A 17,441-nucleotide genomic window follows, 5' to 3' on the forward strand; every position below is an offset into this window, starting at 1 on the left:
TTTTTGCTAGTGTCTCAGGTTTACTGAGTATCTCTTTCATTGTAATCTATAATTTGGTACCATGTTATAGCTTTATCATGGCTTTTGCTGATAATTTCAGACTGCTGACAGGAAGCTTAATTTTAATTATTACATATTTACCTAAGTAAGTGGACCCTATCCTTTACATGGTAAAGGTCCTGTTTACTCCATTAGATCCCTCTCCATGAGATTCAACATGCATGAATAATGTAGCTATCCAGGTATGAATTGCAGTCTAGGTGAATTCAAGTGTAACAATACAGTATAGTAATGATGTATCAGACTTCAGCCATTGTTAATACTGAAGCAATCCTACAATATATTATTGTGAAAGCTCATCATGAGGCTTGAATGCCCTGTTGCTGTTGTGATTAGCTGCAGTAAGACCTGTACATCCTATTGCCTGAGTTGTCATCATTCTGCATTCTCGGAGAAAGAAAGTGTATGTGAAATCATGAACAGAACCAACCTTACAGGCCAGACCTCAGTTCTTGACAGTTACATGAGACACTGCAAATGTTAGACAAGGAAGTGGCTTTTTGTTTTCCTGGTGAACAATCAGCTAGAGAGAGTTCTTCAACACTGAAGAATGAGGTCATCTGGATACAGTGATTCAGCCATGCCCATCTCAGATCTAAGGGATGGATGTGGAGACTATGCAGAGAGACGTATTCTTCTCTTGCAGCCCAAGCCAGTCAGGACCCTATTTTCAGACAGTTAAAGAGAGAAGAGTAGCAAAGTGGGAGGCCTTTCACTTGGGTTACATCTTCTGCCCACTGAACTGGTTTCTGTGCAAACACATTGCTGTGTATGAAAAACATGGAAAACTGAAGAGTTACTGAAGAAAATATATCCTCCCGAATGGCTTGTTCTGCATACTAGCTATGGAATACTTCAAGAAAATTAAGAAAAGTCAGCATTTCCCTAGAAGGATCAACAAGTATGTCTGCCTACCAAAAGACTGCAACCACTATACCTCACAATATATACTATGGAAATATACATACTGGAAAGCTTCAGATTCATCTCTCTCCCATGCCCTGCTATTGCATCATTCTTCTGAATTCTACTGAAAGCACAAAACCAAATACTTAATCCCCTTGCATATGTTTATTAGTGGGATTATTAGAAAATGTGGGTTCTCACAGAACTCAGAGTTCAAGAAAACTGAAGTGTAATCATCAAGCATGCAGTGAAAAATGTCTATCCAAGGAAGAAGAGTTTAAGGAATTGAGATTCTAAAAATTGTTCTTTCTCATTCAGATAAGCAGTCTGATCATAATGGCAAGCATAATACTCTTAAGGAATTGTAAGGTGTTTTGTAGGGCTTGTTCTTGCTTTTTCTTAAGTTTTACTTCTGAAGTCATCCCAAAGCATTCGTGAAAGCATTATCACTTCCTTTCTCCACTATTTTAATGCACTATTCTTAGTGTAAAAGTCTGTGCTCTTTTAATAGAGGAAGTTTAGGTTTTCTTTTTTGTTTGTCTTGACCTAAATTCTGATTTCTCTTTATTCTCTCATTAGTCTCCATTTTCTGCTTCCCTTGAACTTTCTTCCACTGTAGAAGAAAGTGGGTAAATGGGTGGGAAGCTTTTCTGATGAAGGATCAACTTTTATGGAGCAATATCTGTTTTGTGTTTCCTTTTGTGCCTCTCTGACTCTTCTGAGATAATCAGCAGGGCTGATCTAACATATTTTGTGGCAACTGGTGCATGAAGAAAACACAGTGACGGTGCACATTAAGAAGCCTGAATAATCAAAGTTCTTAGAGAGATGATTTACAGCACAGAAAGCAACATGTCTCAGTTCTGGCACTTTGGGAAGATGCTTACTGTGTTAGTCTGGCACAGTAAGTGCTCTTCTATTAGAATTTTTCTGCCCTCTACAAGACTTGGATCCTCTGTTTATGAGCGGAGATGCAGTTATGGTATTCCAGCAAGCTAGCAGACATTTCCATTGCAGTAGTATTTAAGGGTTTGTAGATTTGGAAAGAGGATTTCTTTGTTTTGCTCATTTGGCTGTTTGTTTTAAGTGAGACAAATAACACAATAATATCATTTTCTCAGTCCTTTTATTTCCCTAGCCAATTTCCATTCACCTGGTATATAGTTACTCTTTAAGGTTTTGCAGTTGCAGTGATGTGCTGTCATTCCTGGCAGCAATCATCACTGCTGGTTTAGAAATCTTTTGGCTAGCATCCCATGCCCTTGACACTGTTAATAAGTCAATTACTGGGCATAAACCACTGCAAATCATTCATGTCAGTGACTGTGCATGTTCTTGAAGATCCTTAATTAGAGGCTGACTCTTAAGAAAAGTCTAAGTGCTGCAGTGCTATGCATAGCTTGATGACGTCTCTATGCTACAAAGTGGTTCAAAATTTGTTTTGGTTCAAAAGCAAAGATGTGTCACCTGCACCCTGCGGAATTATATCTGCAGGGCTTCTCTTTGGTCCAGGAGAAATCTGTCATTGGTGGAACAGTATGAAGAAACTGATTTATTGCTTGTCAATCTTTCATATGCCTATGCAACATTAACAATGTCAGGTTGAACAGATTATAAGTAACATTTTTCGTTTTTAATGTGTTTTCTAACAACACAGTTTTAACTACCATGCACAACAGATACAAAGATGTAGTGTTTCCAAAAGTTCTATGCTTTTGATTGAACCATGTTTATTTTCTCTTTGAAAGATAAAAACACACATACACAAAAAATTGAAGTTGCATTCTTAAATATGTACTCAACTACAGTTCCCTGTATGTAAAACCTGCACAATAAGCTATTCTCTGTGTTTTCTGCTTACTAAATGTCATTTACCATAACTTGCAGTGTAAATGAAACTGAGCCTTCTTTTGAAGCATCCAGAAGGTATTATCTCTGTTTTTAGTGTATCATAATGCACTCATTTTTCAGAATTTCCTCAAGCTTTCATCTGTGTACCCTTCAGCCATCTCTGTTTCCTTCCTGTTGATAATCATTTACTATAGAAATAACTGGAAGACTGTGCTAAATCTAGTGGATCCCGATCTTCCCCAGCCACTGTACCACTACCTCAGTCTGAAGTCCAGCACCTCAGAAAGGCCAAAGTCTTGCTTGAAAGATATTGAGCACATCTAGCTATCCAGCTCCTATTTGACATCACTGGGAGTTCTTTATGCTCCATATCTCACAAGACAGGGCCTCAAGATGCAAGTCATCATTACATATACCTGCCCATGTGCATATCTTCTCTCCAGCACTGGGTTTTGTGCTGCTGTGGACCCAGCTTGGCAGCTGTGTGACAGAGCAAGGCACACAGTGTGCAAAGGGAGCTGGCTGTGGTCTGGCTGAAGTTAGCCTGTGATTACAGCCCTGCTTTCTATGAGATGGCCTGCAGGTTTAAATGAACGGCAATCTAAATCAAAAAGATGTGCCATCAATGACAAACAAGTAGTGGCACAGATAGCTGTGGTTGGGACCCACACCATTATTTTATATCTGACATATTTCATGCTAGTCCATATTGAATGCCTATGAACTGCTAAAATTCTGGGATACTACTGTTTCTAACCAGCTATTACTCATACCCTAGCACCCTCTCTCTCAATAGCAAATCCTGGATAGTTAACTTCAAAGTTGCATCAAATATTTGTTTTGAAACAATACAATCAAAGAAAAAAAAGTGTTTAGATTTACAAGCCATTAACAGTGCTTCCTCACACATCTCAGCATATCAGAGGTCTGACATTACACGAAAATTTTGCCTGAGTACACAAAACAGGCAGAAATAAAGAATATCCTTTATTCTTACCTTTTTTATGAGATTTTTATACGCATTTAAAAGTAAGTCTGATAAGTACTTGGGATACTGTAATTGTAGAAACATAGAATCATTAAGGTTAGAAAAGACCACTTAGATAATCAAGTCTAATCATCAGCCCATCACTACCATGCCTAATGATTCCTTACAAGAATGTATGGAGCTGTCTTCTCTACCTCTACCATGTCAGTCACTGAGCAACTTATAGGCTTAGAGAAAAAAAATACTACCTAGAAAAAAAAACGTATTTCATAGTACAGCCTGTTAAAATAATCTAAAACTTCAGAAAGTAGTGAGTCAAGGATACTGATTACATTTGAACAATGCCTTTTCCTTACCTATTCTAAAGTTGGAGAGAAAAGAAAGAATCTTGGTTGTTTCTTTTTCTTTTCTTTTTCTTTTCCTTTTTTTTTAATTTTTTTTATTTTTTTCTTTGCAATAATTATTCTGAGTATTTGTAATTCTCCTTTGGTTTGAAATTGTTTGAAATCTACTCAGTTGGAGTAGGGATCAGCCATTTACAGCAGAATAGAGTACATGGGATAACATAGGATATAGACTGTGCCACCAGCAGAGAGAGTGGGTGCTGCCCTAACAAAAGCAGCTCATTTGCAGTTCTTCCCTTCACTTCTGTAACAATTGCCTTGTCTATGTGTTTCTCTGTATTTTTTATGAACACATATAATTTCCTGATTCTCAGGCACTTCATAACGTGGGTGCTTTGCTTTTTGCTAATGCTCTTTATTTATCTACAGTAAAAACAGATACTCAGTGGCTTATGCAGCACAGAAGCCATGGCTGTTGAATGCAACAGTGGAGGAAAACATTATCTTTGGGAGTCCATTTAATAAACAGAGGTAAATATCAATCCAGTCACAGAAACGAACAAACAGGAAACCCTGACGGCTTTCTTTAAGGTGCTTTGACTTCTCCTTCTTGCATTGAGTATCTAAGACATATGTGAGGAAACACATGGCACAAGTGGCTGTTGTGGGTACAACAGAAGACATATGAACATTTTTCAAGCAGCTAAACTTACGTGAGATGAAACCCATCTTTGGATGCTGGCGACATATTTATAGAATCATAGAATCATTTGAGTTGGAAGAGACCTCTGAAGGCCATGTAGTCCAACTCCACTGCATTGAATGGGGACATCAAAGGTAGATCAAGTTGCCCAGGGCCTTATCCAGCGTTGCCTTTTCTTTTAATGGAACTTGAGGTTGTCATAGGATGCTGGAAACAGAAATACAAGGCATGTTTCCACAGAGTTTATGTCCTTATCCTGCTGTGATCAGCTTGCTGGAGCACTCACTTCACAAAAACAGTGCACCTATGTACATAGGGTGCCTCCAAGAAATAACCTTAATTCTTCCTTTAGAAGTACAGGAGAAGGAAATGTGAAAGCTGAGATGTAGTTTCTGTTCTGCCTATCCAGTACTTGTGTCATATGTCCTTCCAAAAAGGCCAGATAACAAATGTAGTGGAAAAAATGACTTCAGTAAAACAAAAGCAATACTCACTTTGTTTTAAATTCTTAAAAATACATTTCATTCCTCTCAGTGTTTTCTTTGATAAGCCGCTTGGTTGCATTCCCATTTAATAAAAGTGAAGAAATGTCTCAAAATCCAGATAAGCTTCCAAAATGTCAGGGACTAGATTCTTCAGTTCATCAGCCTAACTTCATTCATATCAAAGGGGCAAAGCTGAATTACACCACTCAAATATTCTGACCTCAGATGACTTGAGATACCCCATAAGCCTAGCAAATTCACAGCTAATTTCAAATATTTCTGAGTGGTTTTCTGATTCTGGAAAGATCAGAAGCACTGTAAGGATCCTTTGCCCTTTAATATCACACTGAGGCAAACAAAGAGGCACCTAAAAGGGGAAGAAAAATAACTTATTGAAAAATGCCTTCAAATCCTCCAGAGTCCAACAAAACTGCTCAGTGGTGAGAAAGAACATACTCAGTAATTGAGGTAACTGAATTTTTTTAAAGTAAACTTGCCAGTGAAGATCTCCAATAAATACGTATATAAATTTTTACAGTGTTTTTTACTTACTTATTTTTGCAATTATCCAAAGATCACAGAGCCGTAGTAACTTAGCAGAAAATTTGACCTGGAGGGGTTTTGTGTTAATGAAGTATGTGGCTGGTTAAATAACTGTAATGATCGTATTGGTTTTATAGGTACAAAGCTGTTACAGATGCGTGTTCTCTGCAGCCTGACATTGACTTACTACCATTTGGTGATCAGACCGAAATTGGAGAAAGGGTAAATAACCTGAAGGCTTTCATATTTGCTTAGTCTGTGTGTTAAGAGGAGTCTCCCTGATGCTACTCATCTGTTCTGTATTAGCTACCACAGTGTTCTAGGAATCATGACACTGAGAAAGGTGTTATGACACTAGACAGTATTGTTTTGTGATCTCTTATCTGGAGAGGACAGGTGTAAATTTAAACAATGTCTTTTGTTTAAGAGATCACATTTTGCCCCCGTATTTTGCATATGTTGCTTGTTGTTGTGCCATGGAATGACTACATTGCATGTTTTGATACACTGTGGAAAGCAGATATCCTCAAGGGAAGAGGTTTGTGCAGATTTCATAAGAAAACTGGGAAAGATTTATACTGGAGTTATTTCATTGAGTTTATTGTTCACTGTGTAACAAACCTGCAGTGGCAGCCATCAGAAACAGAATAAATAGGCTTTAAAGTGAGGGGGGAAATGGCCCTTTTATAGCATGTTTGTATGGCAGAGTGCTGCTTGTTGTAAGATTGCATGAAAAAGGTTCATATTGTGTGCTTGGTCCTATAGGAAAATTTGATGCTAGTATTAGTCAGATTTTGCAATCTAAGAAGCATACTATGCTTAGAGAAGCTTTTCATAATTCATACTTATCCAAGATTAGTTGATGATGTTTGTTTACCAACAGGATTATCAATTTAGCTAACCAATTGATTTTTATTGAAACTGTATAATTGTAAAAAACTCATATTTTCCAGTTCCTGTCATAATGTTTATTCACAGTTGCGTATTTCTGATCTATTATATTCACTAGGGGATTAATTTAAGTGGTGGCCAACGACAGAGAATCTGTGTGGCTCGAGCGCTCTATCAGAACACCAACATTGTCTTCTTGGTAAGATTTTTCTTTTTCATATGGATCATGAATAATGTATTCTAGCTCACTGTTTCATCCTGCTGCCCTTTGACTAGGTCTTAATTATTAGAAAAAGTTGAAACATTAGTAATGACAAGTACTTTATATTTTGAAAGGATTATTGAATTTAAAAATATATATGTTTTGTAAAATCCTATTCTATTTTATTATTATTATTATTATTTGATTGCAGGATGACCCATTCTCTGCTCTGGACATTCACTTAAGTGATCATTTAATGCAGGAAGGGATTTTGAAGTTTCTTCAAGAAGACAAGAGGACTCTTGTTCTGGTGACACACAAGTTACAGTATCTACCACATGCTGATTGGGTAAGGGAAGAGATGTCATGGTGCAGATTTGGTAATGAACGACATTTGCAGTTAGCATTGTCTACTACTAGTCTACTACTGTTTTTGATAATAGAATCTCCCCTTAATTTTATATATATCTATACATCACTTGTCTAACTGCAACATTACAAAATAGGGATCTTACAGTAGAAAAAGCATTTTATTTTTACTTTTTTTTTTTTTTTTAATTAAAACCATCAAAGAATTGTGAGTCGCTTGCAATCATGACTATAACTTATTATGACTTATCCTTGTTTTTTTTACAAGTACAGATAAGCTTGGCTTATAGAAGTTTCAGTTTATGAGCTGTGCCAATAAACTTTAAAAAGCATTATTAAACACTGAATACACCAAACATTGAAATGTGCACAATGGTAATGTCACCAATTCTAAGACATATCTTGTGAAATCCACATCAGTGATTATGCTATATGTGTTGCTGACTGGACCTACTGGATGCTTTTTCCCCTAGATCATAGCAATGAAGGATGGAATGGTACTTAGGGAAGGGACTCTCAAGGATATCCAAAACAATGATGTTGAGCTCTATGAACACTGGAAAACTTTGATGAATCGCCAAGATCAAGAATTGGAAAAGGTAAACAGGCGAGGATGGCAAGGAAATATTTTTCAGCTAAATAAAAACAAAACAAAACATCTCAGGAAGCAATTTTTGAACTAGACACTAAGAAAAAATACATGATCTGTGAGGAGCTTAAAGGACTGGAATAGATTGTCCAGGATGTGTGTGGTACATCCATCATGAGCAGTTTTTAACAACACATTAGCTTAACATCTTTTTGGAATGTTATACCCAATTGATCTATTTCAGCAAGGGGCAGGCTAAGGAATTCCTGAATTCTTTCTTAGCCTTATGTTCTATTATTGCCATAATCATTTAGGATTCCTTAAGAACTATTTTAAAAGGTTTTAGCATACCAGAATGAGCAAGGAAAAGAGAAGTAATAAAGTGAACAAAGAGGGATTTTCTAAAAGGTATATTCTTAAATGCTATGGCTTTGTATTCTGTGGCCTAACTGGTCCAAATAAAGTCTATTTGAGGTTAATGTTAGTGCTAACACAGAGGCAGACAGCTCTCTTATTTATTTTATTTATTTCTTATTTACATCTTTAAGCGTTCTTATTACAGGATATGGAAGCTGACCAGACTACTCTGGAGAGAAAAACTCTTAGAAGGGCCATGTACCCCAGGGAATCCAAAGCACAACTGGAAGATGAAGATGAAGGTATGTTTTAACATTTCATTTATTTATTCTATTGTCATGTATATCATTGCTATTCCACTTGAATATCCAAACCTGGCAGTTCATAGCAATAAAATAGGAAGATGTTGGTGAGAGATGTTGGATATCTGCAGCTAGCAACACAACCCATCAAGAACATCCTTGGAATGCCACACCAGGTGTAAATGGAGAAAATAGTTCTAAGAAACAATTGGATAGTGCAAGGGAAAAGGTGAACTACAGGCTTCCTTTTAATAGGAGCATTAATCACAGGCAGTCTCATGTCAGTGTTGGCTGGAATGACTGCAGAATGCAGATTGGCTATTTGCAGGCTCTTTATTGTGTCCTTGTGTTTAATCTGGCAAAATTCACGACAGATTGCCACTTAGGTCATAGGTCTCTGGGGCTTGGACAGCGGCATTTTGAAGAGATTCCCAATCACTGTGAAATAGGCAGAGCTGGATACCAAAGTCCTTGAGATGGAAATGTTACAGTGTCTTCTTAGTTCTTTGGCAGATCTGAGCAGAACACCTCTTTCTGTGCGCAATCATCAGTACACTTTATCAGTTGAATGCTTGGAGGAGTTTAAATTGAGGTCACTTTCAAGCTCCTCTATACAGGAAAGCCTTGCCAAAAACCTAATCTCAGAAACTGGACGCCATTATCTCTTTTTGGAATGAGATAGAAAACTCAGGGAAGAAAGATGTGTCCTTACAGTCCATAGAATGCCTCCAAAATTAGACATCATTAAGATTATAAAATGCACATCAGTAACTTCAGGGCTAAAACATAACCTGACAATACATTCTAGGTCATCCAGTACTTATTATGAGACCAAAGGAAAGTACATAAAGTCTCTGTGTCCCAAGAAGTATACACGTTTCAAAAGTGTATAATAATGATAACAACTTGAAAAAAATACTTGCTGATTCATCTTTAATGTTCAAAGTCAGATGTAAATTGTATGTCAGCTTAGGGCTGCCAAGAGTTGCATTTACTGTTAGTTTACAGCTATCAAGCAAGTGCAGGTAATCATTTCTCTTCCCTAAGTGTGGCCTGCAAAACTGTCAGATGCATTTTCTTTTTATTTTGAGAAAATATGAATGGTAGAATTTATGTATATATGAAATATATATTTTCCATAGCAGAAGACTACCATCATTTGTATTTCATATGATGTGAAAACTATTATATAGTCAATAGTAGGCCTTGTAAATAGACAAAATTTAAGTACCTCTAAATAAAGCAAGACTATAATTCCTTAATGCAACAGATAACAGAGCATCTTGATTGGAAAACTTGAGTGAGCTTTCTGTAGTCTTGCATGTAACCCAAAGAATTCTACTGACAGTACAACAAAAGCAGCAGAACTGGTTGGAAAAGATCTAGTCTCTACTATTAATACAGTCAGTACTGAAGACTTGAGTTATAAAAATATTTGATTAGCAAAACTGTAACTTGTCAAAGACAGTCTATAGGTTACTTAAAGACCATAGGGGAGGTCTTAAGAAGATATGTCTAGAGCATTTTCTCTTTTCAAATGCTAAGTTGAATTTTGCCATTAAGAAGTAAAATTCACATAAAAACTGTCAACCACATACATTAAAACCATATATAATTGTACTGAATCCAAGCTAACTTGATCAAATATTCGAGTCACAGAGGAAGAAGAGGAAGAAGATGAAGATGATAACATGTCAACTGTCTTGAGGCTCAGAACAAAGATGCCATGGAAAACCTGCTGGAGATATCTAACATCTGGAGGATTTTTCTTGCTCTTTCTGATGATTTTCTCAAAGTTGTTGAAACACTCAGTTATAGTGGCTATAGATTATTGGCTTGCTACATGGACATCTATGGACAATGTAAATGAATTCAGGAATGCTGATGATGTTCAGAGCGCAGAAAAGGTAGGTCATACTTTGGAGCTTGACAGAAAAGAATAATCTTTAAAAGAGAGAGAAAATGTTCTAAAGTAATTGTTTGCTGTTATGTCAAAACCAGTTGGACTGGAAAGACAGATAGATATCATAAAATCAATCATTAGATACACTGAGTGAGTAATTAATGCAAAAACATAAGGCAATTCAAACTTTATCAGTCTTTTCAAAATGAGTAAACAGAACCAAAAGCAGAGGTTAGAAAAATAGTTGAAGAATGAACACTCTCATACCAAACTTTTTCATCTGGATTTTTTAATACCTATGTCAATTACTCCATTTTTCTAAGAAAGTGCTAACTATCCGCTTATGGCCTGTCAAAAATAATAATAAAAAAAAGAAGTCTTCAGGTGTACTACTGAAATAGGATATGTTTATTGCTGTAAATTTGACTAGTCTGCAAATATCAAAATCCAACTGGTGATTTTTTTAGAAGTCTTAAGTATTTTATAGCCCTGGCAGATTGATTAGAAATTTGATTTGCTCTGGGAAATTAAGTAGTGTTTGAATTTAATAATGTGGAAGTTTCTAAAGTCTCCAAAGTGCCTCAAGCTCTTCAGAGGTTCTATCCTGGTTGTCTGAGTTCCTTGGCTAACATTCACATACTTTTGTATGAACTTTTTGTATTTACCCAGCTAGCCTACCTTCCTAGTTTTATCACTTCAGGGTCTTGAAGGATATTTACCAGTAGTTTGAGAGATCTTGAAACTGACAGATATTCTAATTAAGTGAACTTGATGTATCTCGATTCCAAGATATCTCTTTTATTTCCCCCATAATGATATTAATATAATAACAAAGCATTTGCAATATGACATAACAGCTATTTGGTACGAGGTAGTAGTTCCAAAGAGCGGTACCTTGGGAAATTTACAGCAGAAAAAAACATTTGTATTTACATCTATGTCTGATACCTTTGTCATTTTATTAGACTTACCATGTAGCTGTCTTCAGCATCCTCTCTGGAGCAGGAATTGTCCTATGTCTCATCACTTCTCTGACTGTGGAGTGGATGGGCCTCACAGCAGCCAAAAATCTACATCATAATCTCCTCAATAAAATCATCCTTGGACCAATCAGGTACAACAAAAATAACGTTATCCCTGCACATTTATTTTTATTGCTTAGCTTTAGAAAATGCCTGTACACAGCCTTGTGTTTTGCCTGACTAAGACTTTTATCCAAAATTGGAATTCTAAATCAGATAACTTTTTGCTTTTAATTTGTTCCACAGGTTCTTCGATATGACTCCACTGGGGCTAATTCTGAATCGCTTTTCTGCTGATACAAATATAATTGATCAGGTAGATGTACCAGTGTATTCTATTTATTATATCTTGGCTTTGTAAGTGAATAAGATAACACATTGAAGTACTAATTAGAGAAAAACATATCAAATAGAAGCTCTGGAAATGATAATAGACAAATTCAAAATATGAGGGCATGCAACTAATTAAAAGTGGTAGGAGATCTTAGTTCTTAATTTCTTCAAAAACAGATTAGTTACTTCTGTTAAGAGAACTGGATTAGCAAAACACCAGATTTGGGGTTCAAATCAGGAAAACAGAGAATAGAATGTTACTTTTACTATGAGGAGTATATGTGAGATAAGTAGATGGTCCATTGTGTCAGCAGCATATACGAATTTGGAGCACTCAGGTTAAGTGCTGGATACTTTCACTGTGTCTATTTATCAAAACATCTGGATGAACAACAATCCAGAATGTACGAGTGATGGGAACATGACAGTAAAATTGAGAGGTTCTGTGAAAGTGTATGCTGTTTCTCTAAATATTTGATATGTCAGTAGTCACATTCTTCCCTGTTATGTGATTGAGGTGGAAATGGTCTTTGGAATACTGACCTCTAGAAGAAGAACTACTAAGCTGTTTTTTAACTTCTGCACATTCAGGCTCCTGGTAGGAGACAAGAATCAAGGAACCTATAGAAATATAATTCCACTTTCCCTTTGGCACTGGATAGGAAAAAGCATGTAGTGCTACTATTGTCTTTGTTGTTGTTGCTTGTTTGTTTGTTTGTTTTTCCTTATATGTATTTTTCTTTTTGCTCTAGCACATTCCTCCTACGCTGGAGTCTCTTACCCGGTCCACTTTACTCTGCCTATCAGCCATTGGAATGATCTCATATGCCACTCCATGGTTCCTTGTTGCCCTAGTGCCCCTTGGAATAGCATTTTACTTCATCCAGAAATACTTCAGAGTTGCTTCCAAGTATGTACTAAAAAAAGTGGCCCAAAAATTTCTTTTATAAAGTTGATACATAAGAATTGTGTAGGAATGTGAGGTTGTTGAAGCTACTATAAGGGGTAAGTTGTCATAGTGACCATAGTGCCTTGTATCTGATTCTGAGGTGTGAGTTTGAGCCATAAGCTGGAAAATATTTCCATCTGAGTTAATGAAAAATAGAGTATTTTGGGAACTAACTAGTTGCTTCAGTTGTGTACACTATTCACTATGGAGATCAATGAGCATGAAATTTGTTAGTCAACTGAGACAGCTTACAGGTTTTGCCTTGATCTTTTGAGAGTCGGTAGCAAATGGAAAATAACTTCCTGGATTAATGTCAGTCATTGCTTTTTCTTTGGAAAAAAAATGCTGCAGAACATCATTTCTACCATACAGCAACATCCCATATTCAGAATGGTTTGGCTGGTTTTCAAGTGTACATAGTTTCAGCAAGAAGAGTCTCTGAGTTCTGTTTTTAGTGACAATGTATAGTTTATTAACACATCTTAAGCAAGTAATTCAAAGGTTTTTCTTAAGCTCAGTCATGTTTCTTATTTTCATTTTCTTTTTTTAATAAGCCAGATGTCTGGCTGGCTTTACTCCACATTCTGATACTTAAAAATACACATCAAGGTGCCTGCTGACATAAAATGCGTGGAAGCCAAAATGACCTACCAGACAGCATCTGTCACTGCAGACCCTGTATCCACAGGAGGTACATAGTAAAGCATTAACTTGTTCTGTAGCATCCATCTAAGAGAGACAATGATTTTCAACTGAATTTTCAACAGTACAGCTGATTTCTTGTTTAGGCAGCCTGAGAAAGAATTGTGCCTGTTATTTCTGATACTTAAATCAGTGCATCAGCTGGGGCATAAAGCAACATAGCAGTAATTTAGCTTCACTGTAGCCTACTCGTCTCCAGCTTTTCTCAGAATTTCCAAGGATGTTTTTTCATAAGAAAACTCCATAATATCAGAATTGATAAAATACAAACTGTTCATATCTGAAATAATTTGCCTAATTTGTTTAAGATTTTGTGGAAACCTTGTTCTTTCCTCCCTGCGTTTCCAAATTAATGCTGTGCAGGGCAGACCAAGGTCTCAAGGTGGCTAAGGAGCTGAGAAACCTGGATTTCATTCATAAATCCATTATGATCTTCTGAGTGTCACTCTGTCCTTCTACACACAGCAGTGTACATTGTTTAAATTTCTTACTTAAAATACACAAGAGGAAACAGAGCCTGATGTTTTGGGCCCTGGAATGTACTATGTTTTCTCTCTGTGAGTAAACTTTCCATCCATCTCCAGAACTGTATTTTCCACAAGCTATATTGATGGCCACAGCATACAAGCCAGCAAGAATTACCCCTGTAGGTCAGTGCACACACACATGCATCCATTGGCTCTGCAGCTGTAAGTGTATAACAACTTCATTCATTTTATCTCCTTACAGTTTCCTGGGAGAACATGCATCAGCAAGTGCTTTTTTAAAAGTGCTTTTAAATGATATTATTTTAAATCACTTGTAAGGTATATAAGCTTTTGTTGTGTTCTTTCACTTCATGATAGAAATTAATAAATGCAATGGTTATTTGTAGAAAATATATTCCTGGGAAGCGGAGGATGAATGAATAGCTTAGTTCAGTATTTATAACATACTTGCATGCAGTGCTTTCCAGACATATAAGCTTCACTAATTTTTAGAAATGCAAATATTTACAGTATTTCTTACAGCACTTAGACTCTTTCTTGTATTTTTCCATTACATCTCTCAAAACCCTCTGTGTATTTTCCATTATAAATCTGAATTAGAGCTTATTTATCATCAAAACATTAGCAGGAAATTCAGTTCTGTATATTGTAACATTCAGCATCATGGAGCAGTTATTTCTGCTGGCCTACCTAATACAGTATGCAAACATAGTAGTATTTAAATAAGGAGTTTAAATATCTAATGCTCTGGCCTCTGTTCTGTTTATACTTCAACAGCTGACTGGTATGCCAACAGTAGTGTGTTAAAGAAAGATGTATTTGTCTCTGTGCCTTGGAAAACATTCTTGACCCAGGAGACTGGAACTTTTATACTTAAACACCACTGCTGTGTTCAGGTTTTGAAAATAAGGAAGTTAGTTTATCATTCATATCTTTTCTTTATTGGTGCCATCTCTATTTCAACCAATGGGGCAATATTAACACTACAGTTAGATCAGTTATACTCTGCCATATTTCATGTTCAGCATGTTTTTGTACTTAGAGATACTGAAAATGAGGAAAGGTTTACTTGGAAAAGCATTATCTTTGTCAGGCCAATGATATGCTTACAATGAAATGGATGAGCTTGCAGACATACAAACTCTGTTTTATACCCAATGCAAGAGCCACAGATAATGTGCTATGAAGTTTCAAACTGTTCTGAGCTATTATATTAATTATATTAATAAACTGGAGTGTTTGAGAGTAAAAGTTGCTAGTTGCTGGCTATAATTGACAGCAGGGTTTTAGCCAGGAGACAGTTGCTGATGCTGCTGGCAAAAGAAGCTCAGCTGTGGCCAAAGACTGGAGCCATGGAGATGGCTGGGAGGTGATTCATAGAATCATAGAATCACCAAGGTTGGAAAAGACCTACAAGATCATCCAGTCCAACCACCCACCTATCACCAATAATTCCCACTAAACCATGTCCCTCAGCACAACATCTAACTATTCCTTGTACACCAGGATTGGTGACTCCACCACCTCCCTGGGCAGTCCATTCCAGCTCCTGGCTACACTTTTGGAAAAGTAGTATATACAGCCTGAATCTCCCCCTGGTGCAACTTGAGGCCATTCTCTGTAGTCCTATCACCAGTTACATGAGAGAAGAGGCTAATGTGCAGCTCACCACAACCTCCCTTCAGGTAGTTAAAGAGAGCAACAGGGTCTCCCTTGAGCCTCCTCTTCTCCAAACTGAACAATCCCAGCTTCCTCAGCCACTCCTCTTAAGATTTGTGCTCCAGATCCCTCACCAGCTTCGTTGCCCTTCTTTGAACCAGGGCCTCAATGTCTTACTTGTAGTGAGGGGCCTAAAATTGAACACAATACTTGAGATGTGGCCTCACCAGAGCTAAGTACAGGGGATGATTACCTCTGTGCTGCTGCTGGCAGCACTACTTTTGACGCAAGCCAGGATGCCATTGGCCTTCTTGGCCACCTGGGCACACTGCTGGCTCATGTTCAGCCGAACATCAATCAATACCCCCAGGTCCATTTCCTCTACACAATCTTTCAGCAACTCTGCCCCAATACTGCAATGTTGCCTGGGGTTGCTGTGGCCTAAGTGCAGCACCTGGCACTTGGCCTTGTTGAACCTCATCCCATTGGCTTCAGCCCAGCAATCCAAACTGTCCAGCTCCCACTATAGGGCCTTGTTACCCCCAGGCAGATCAACACTTCCTGCCAACTTTGGTGTCATCTGCAAAAGTCTTCTGTAGCAAAAGAGAAATGTGACATTTCTGTGCCAGCATATAGGAATTCACTATAGAAATTGTAACTTGTGCAATTCTGAAAAGAGTATGTACAATACATGAAGCATTGATTGTTGTCCATTATGAGGTACTTTTTCTATGGACAGAGATGTAACAGCTGTTGTTTTGTTTTCCTGCCCCAGGGACCTCCAGGAACTCGATGACAGCACCCAGCTACCATTACTCTGTCATTTCTCTGAAACAGCTGAAGGCCTTACCACCATCAGAGCATTCAGGTGAAAATGATCAGAGAGAAGCTTGGGTTCTGCTCCGACTCATGTAGCTTGCTTGGAGCATGTCAGAGGGTAACTTATTTGGTTTAGTAGACTTTAAGCAATCATATAAAAGGGTAGCAGGGTTTGTTTTATTGTTTTGCTACACCTCTGAACACTTGTACATGTGTTCAGCAACATAATAAGAATCTGTATTGGTTTTTCACTGAATTAATTATAATTCAATAATTTAATTATAATAATTAAAGATGATAACATTTTTGGATATGTTATTTAAATTTTTTAAGATGTTTAGTTTAATCATGCCTAACTTGGACAGTAGGAAACTATCCTTTGCAGGGCAGGAGCAGGCATCACACCTCCAATATTTGTGCTATATCTTACGAGCTGTATTATCCAAATGCCTCTGAAACCTTTCTGTATTTACCATGCACCTCAGGCAGGGATACTACTGCAGTACTTGCTAACTAGGAGAGAAAATTTGCAACTAGAAAGGCTTTTCAGGTAAACTATGTCAAAAGCAATCTTGATGTTCTGTGACCTAACATTTTCAACCAAATTCAAATATTTAATCCCAGAAGATTCTGAGAACATTTCTATTTGACCATGAGTATATTTTTTCTACTTATTGTAGGAATTATAGACTAAATTCTCTTTGTATATCCACTACATTACAGCTAGCATGATTACAGTACTTGATGTTGTCCCCTAATAAGCAGAACTTGCACTCATTCTGCACACAATAGAATTTCAACCTCTCAAAAGTCTAGATGATCAGTTTCATCTTCTCAATAAATTACACAGTTCCTGAGCCTGTTTCATCACTTCAAGCTGGCTTTAGGACTATAAGTTCAGAATGCTGCAGAAAGGACTGTGGTAAGACAAGCTAAAATATTTGCACTGTGTTGAAGAGATGTGAGCCAGTTGTCA

At 37.1% G+C, this 17,441-nt stretch overlaps 1 protein-coding gene across 5 annotated transcripts in view; it reads left to right on the top strand.

The window, feature by feature from the left end:
* Window positions 1-17,441, top strand: part of ABCC9 (ATP binding cassette subfamily C member 9) — an 87,606-nt gene that overhangs the window by 54,043 nt on the left and 16,122 nt on the right. For all 5 annotated transcript variants that reach the window (XM_072332742.1, XM_072332779.1, XM_072332759.1 and 2 more), the window contains 12 exons: window positions 2,854-2,892; window positions 4,579-4,680; window positions 6,018-6,102; window positions 6,890-6,970; window positions 7,185-7,322; window positions 7,816-7,941; window positions 8,494-8,590; window positions 10,250-10,497; window positions 11,459-11,607; window positions 11,762-11,831; window positions 12,601-12,758; window positions 16,422-16,514. In XM_072332742.1, the coding sequence (XP_072188843.1) occupies window positions 2,854-2,892; window positions 4,579-4,680; window positions 6,018-6,102; window positions 6,890-6,970; window positions 7,185-7,322; window positions 7,816-7,941; window positions 8,494-8,590; window positions 10,250-10,497; window positions 11,459-11,607; window positions 11,762-11,831; window positions 12,601-12,758; window positions 16,422-16,514 (1,386 nt within the window). The remainder of the gene's footprint in view (window positions 1-2,853; window positions 2,893-4,578; window positions 4,681-6,017; window positions 6,103-6,889; window positions 6,971-7,184; window positions 7,323-7,815; window positions 7,942-8,493; window positions 8,591-10,249; window positions 10,498-11,458; window positions 11,608-11,761; window positions 11,832-12,600; window positions 12,759-16,421; window positions 16,515-17,441) is intronic.

Source organism: Excalfactoria chinensis, chromosome 1 (genome assembly GCF_039878825.1).
Source record: "Excalfactoria chinensis isolate bCotChi1 chromosome 1, bCotChi1.hap2, whole genome shotgun sequence".
Taxonomy (NCBI): Eukaryota; Metazoa; Chordata; class Aves; order Galliformes; family Phasianidae; genus Excalfactoria; species Excalfactoria chinensis.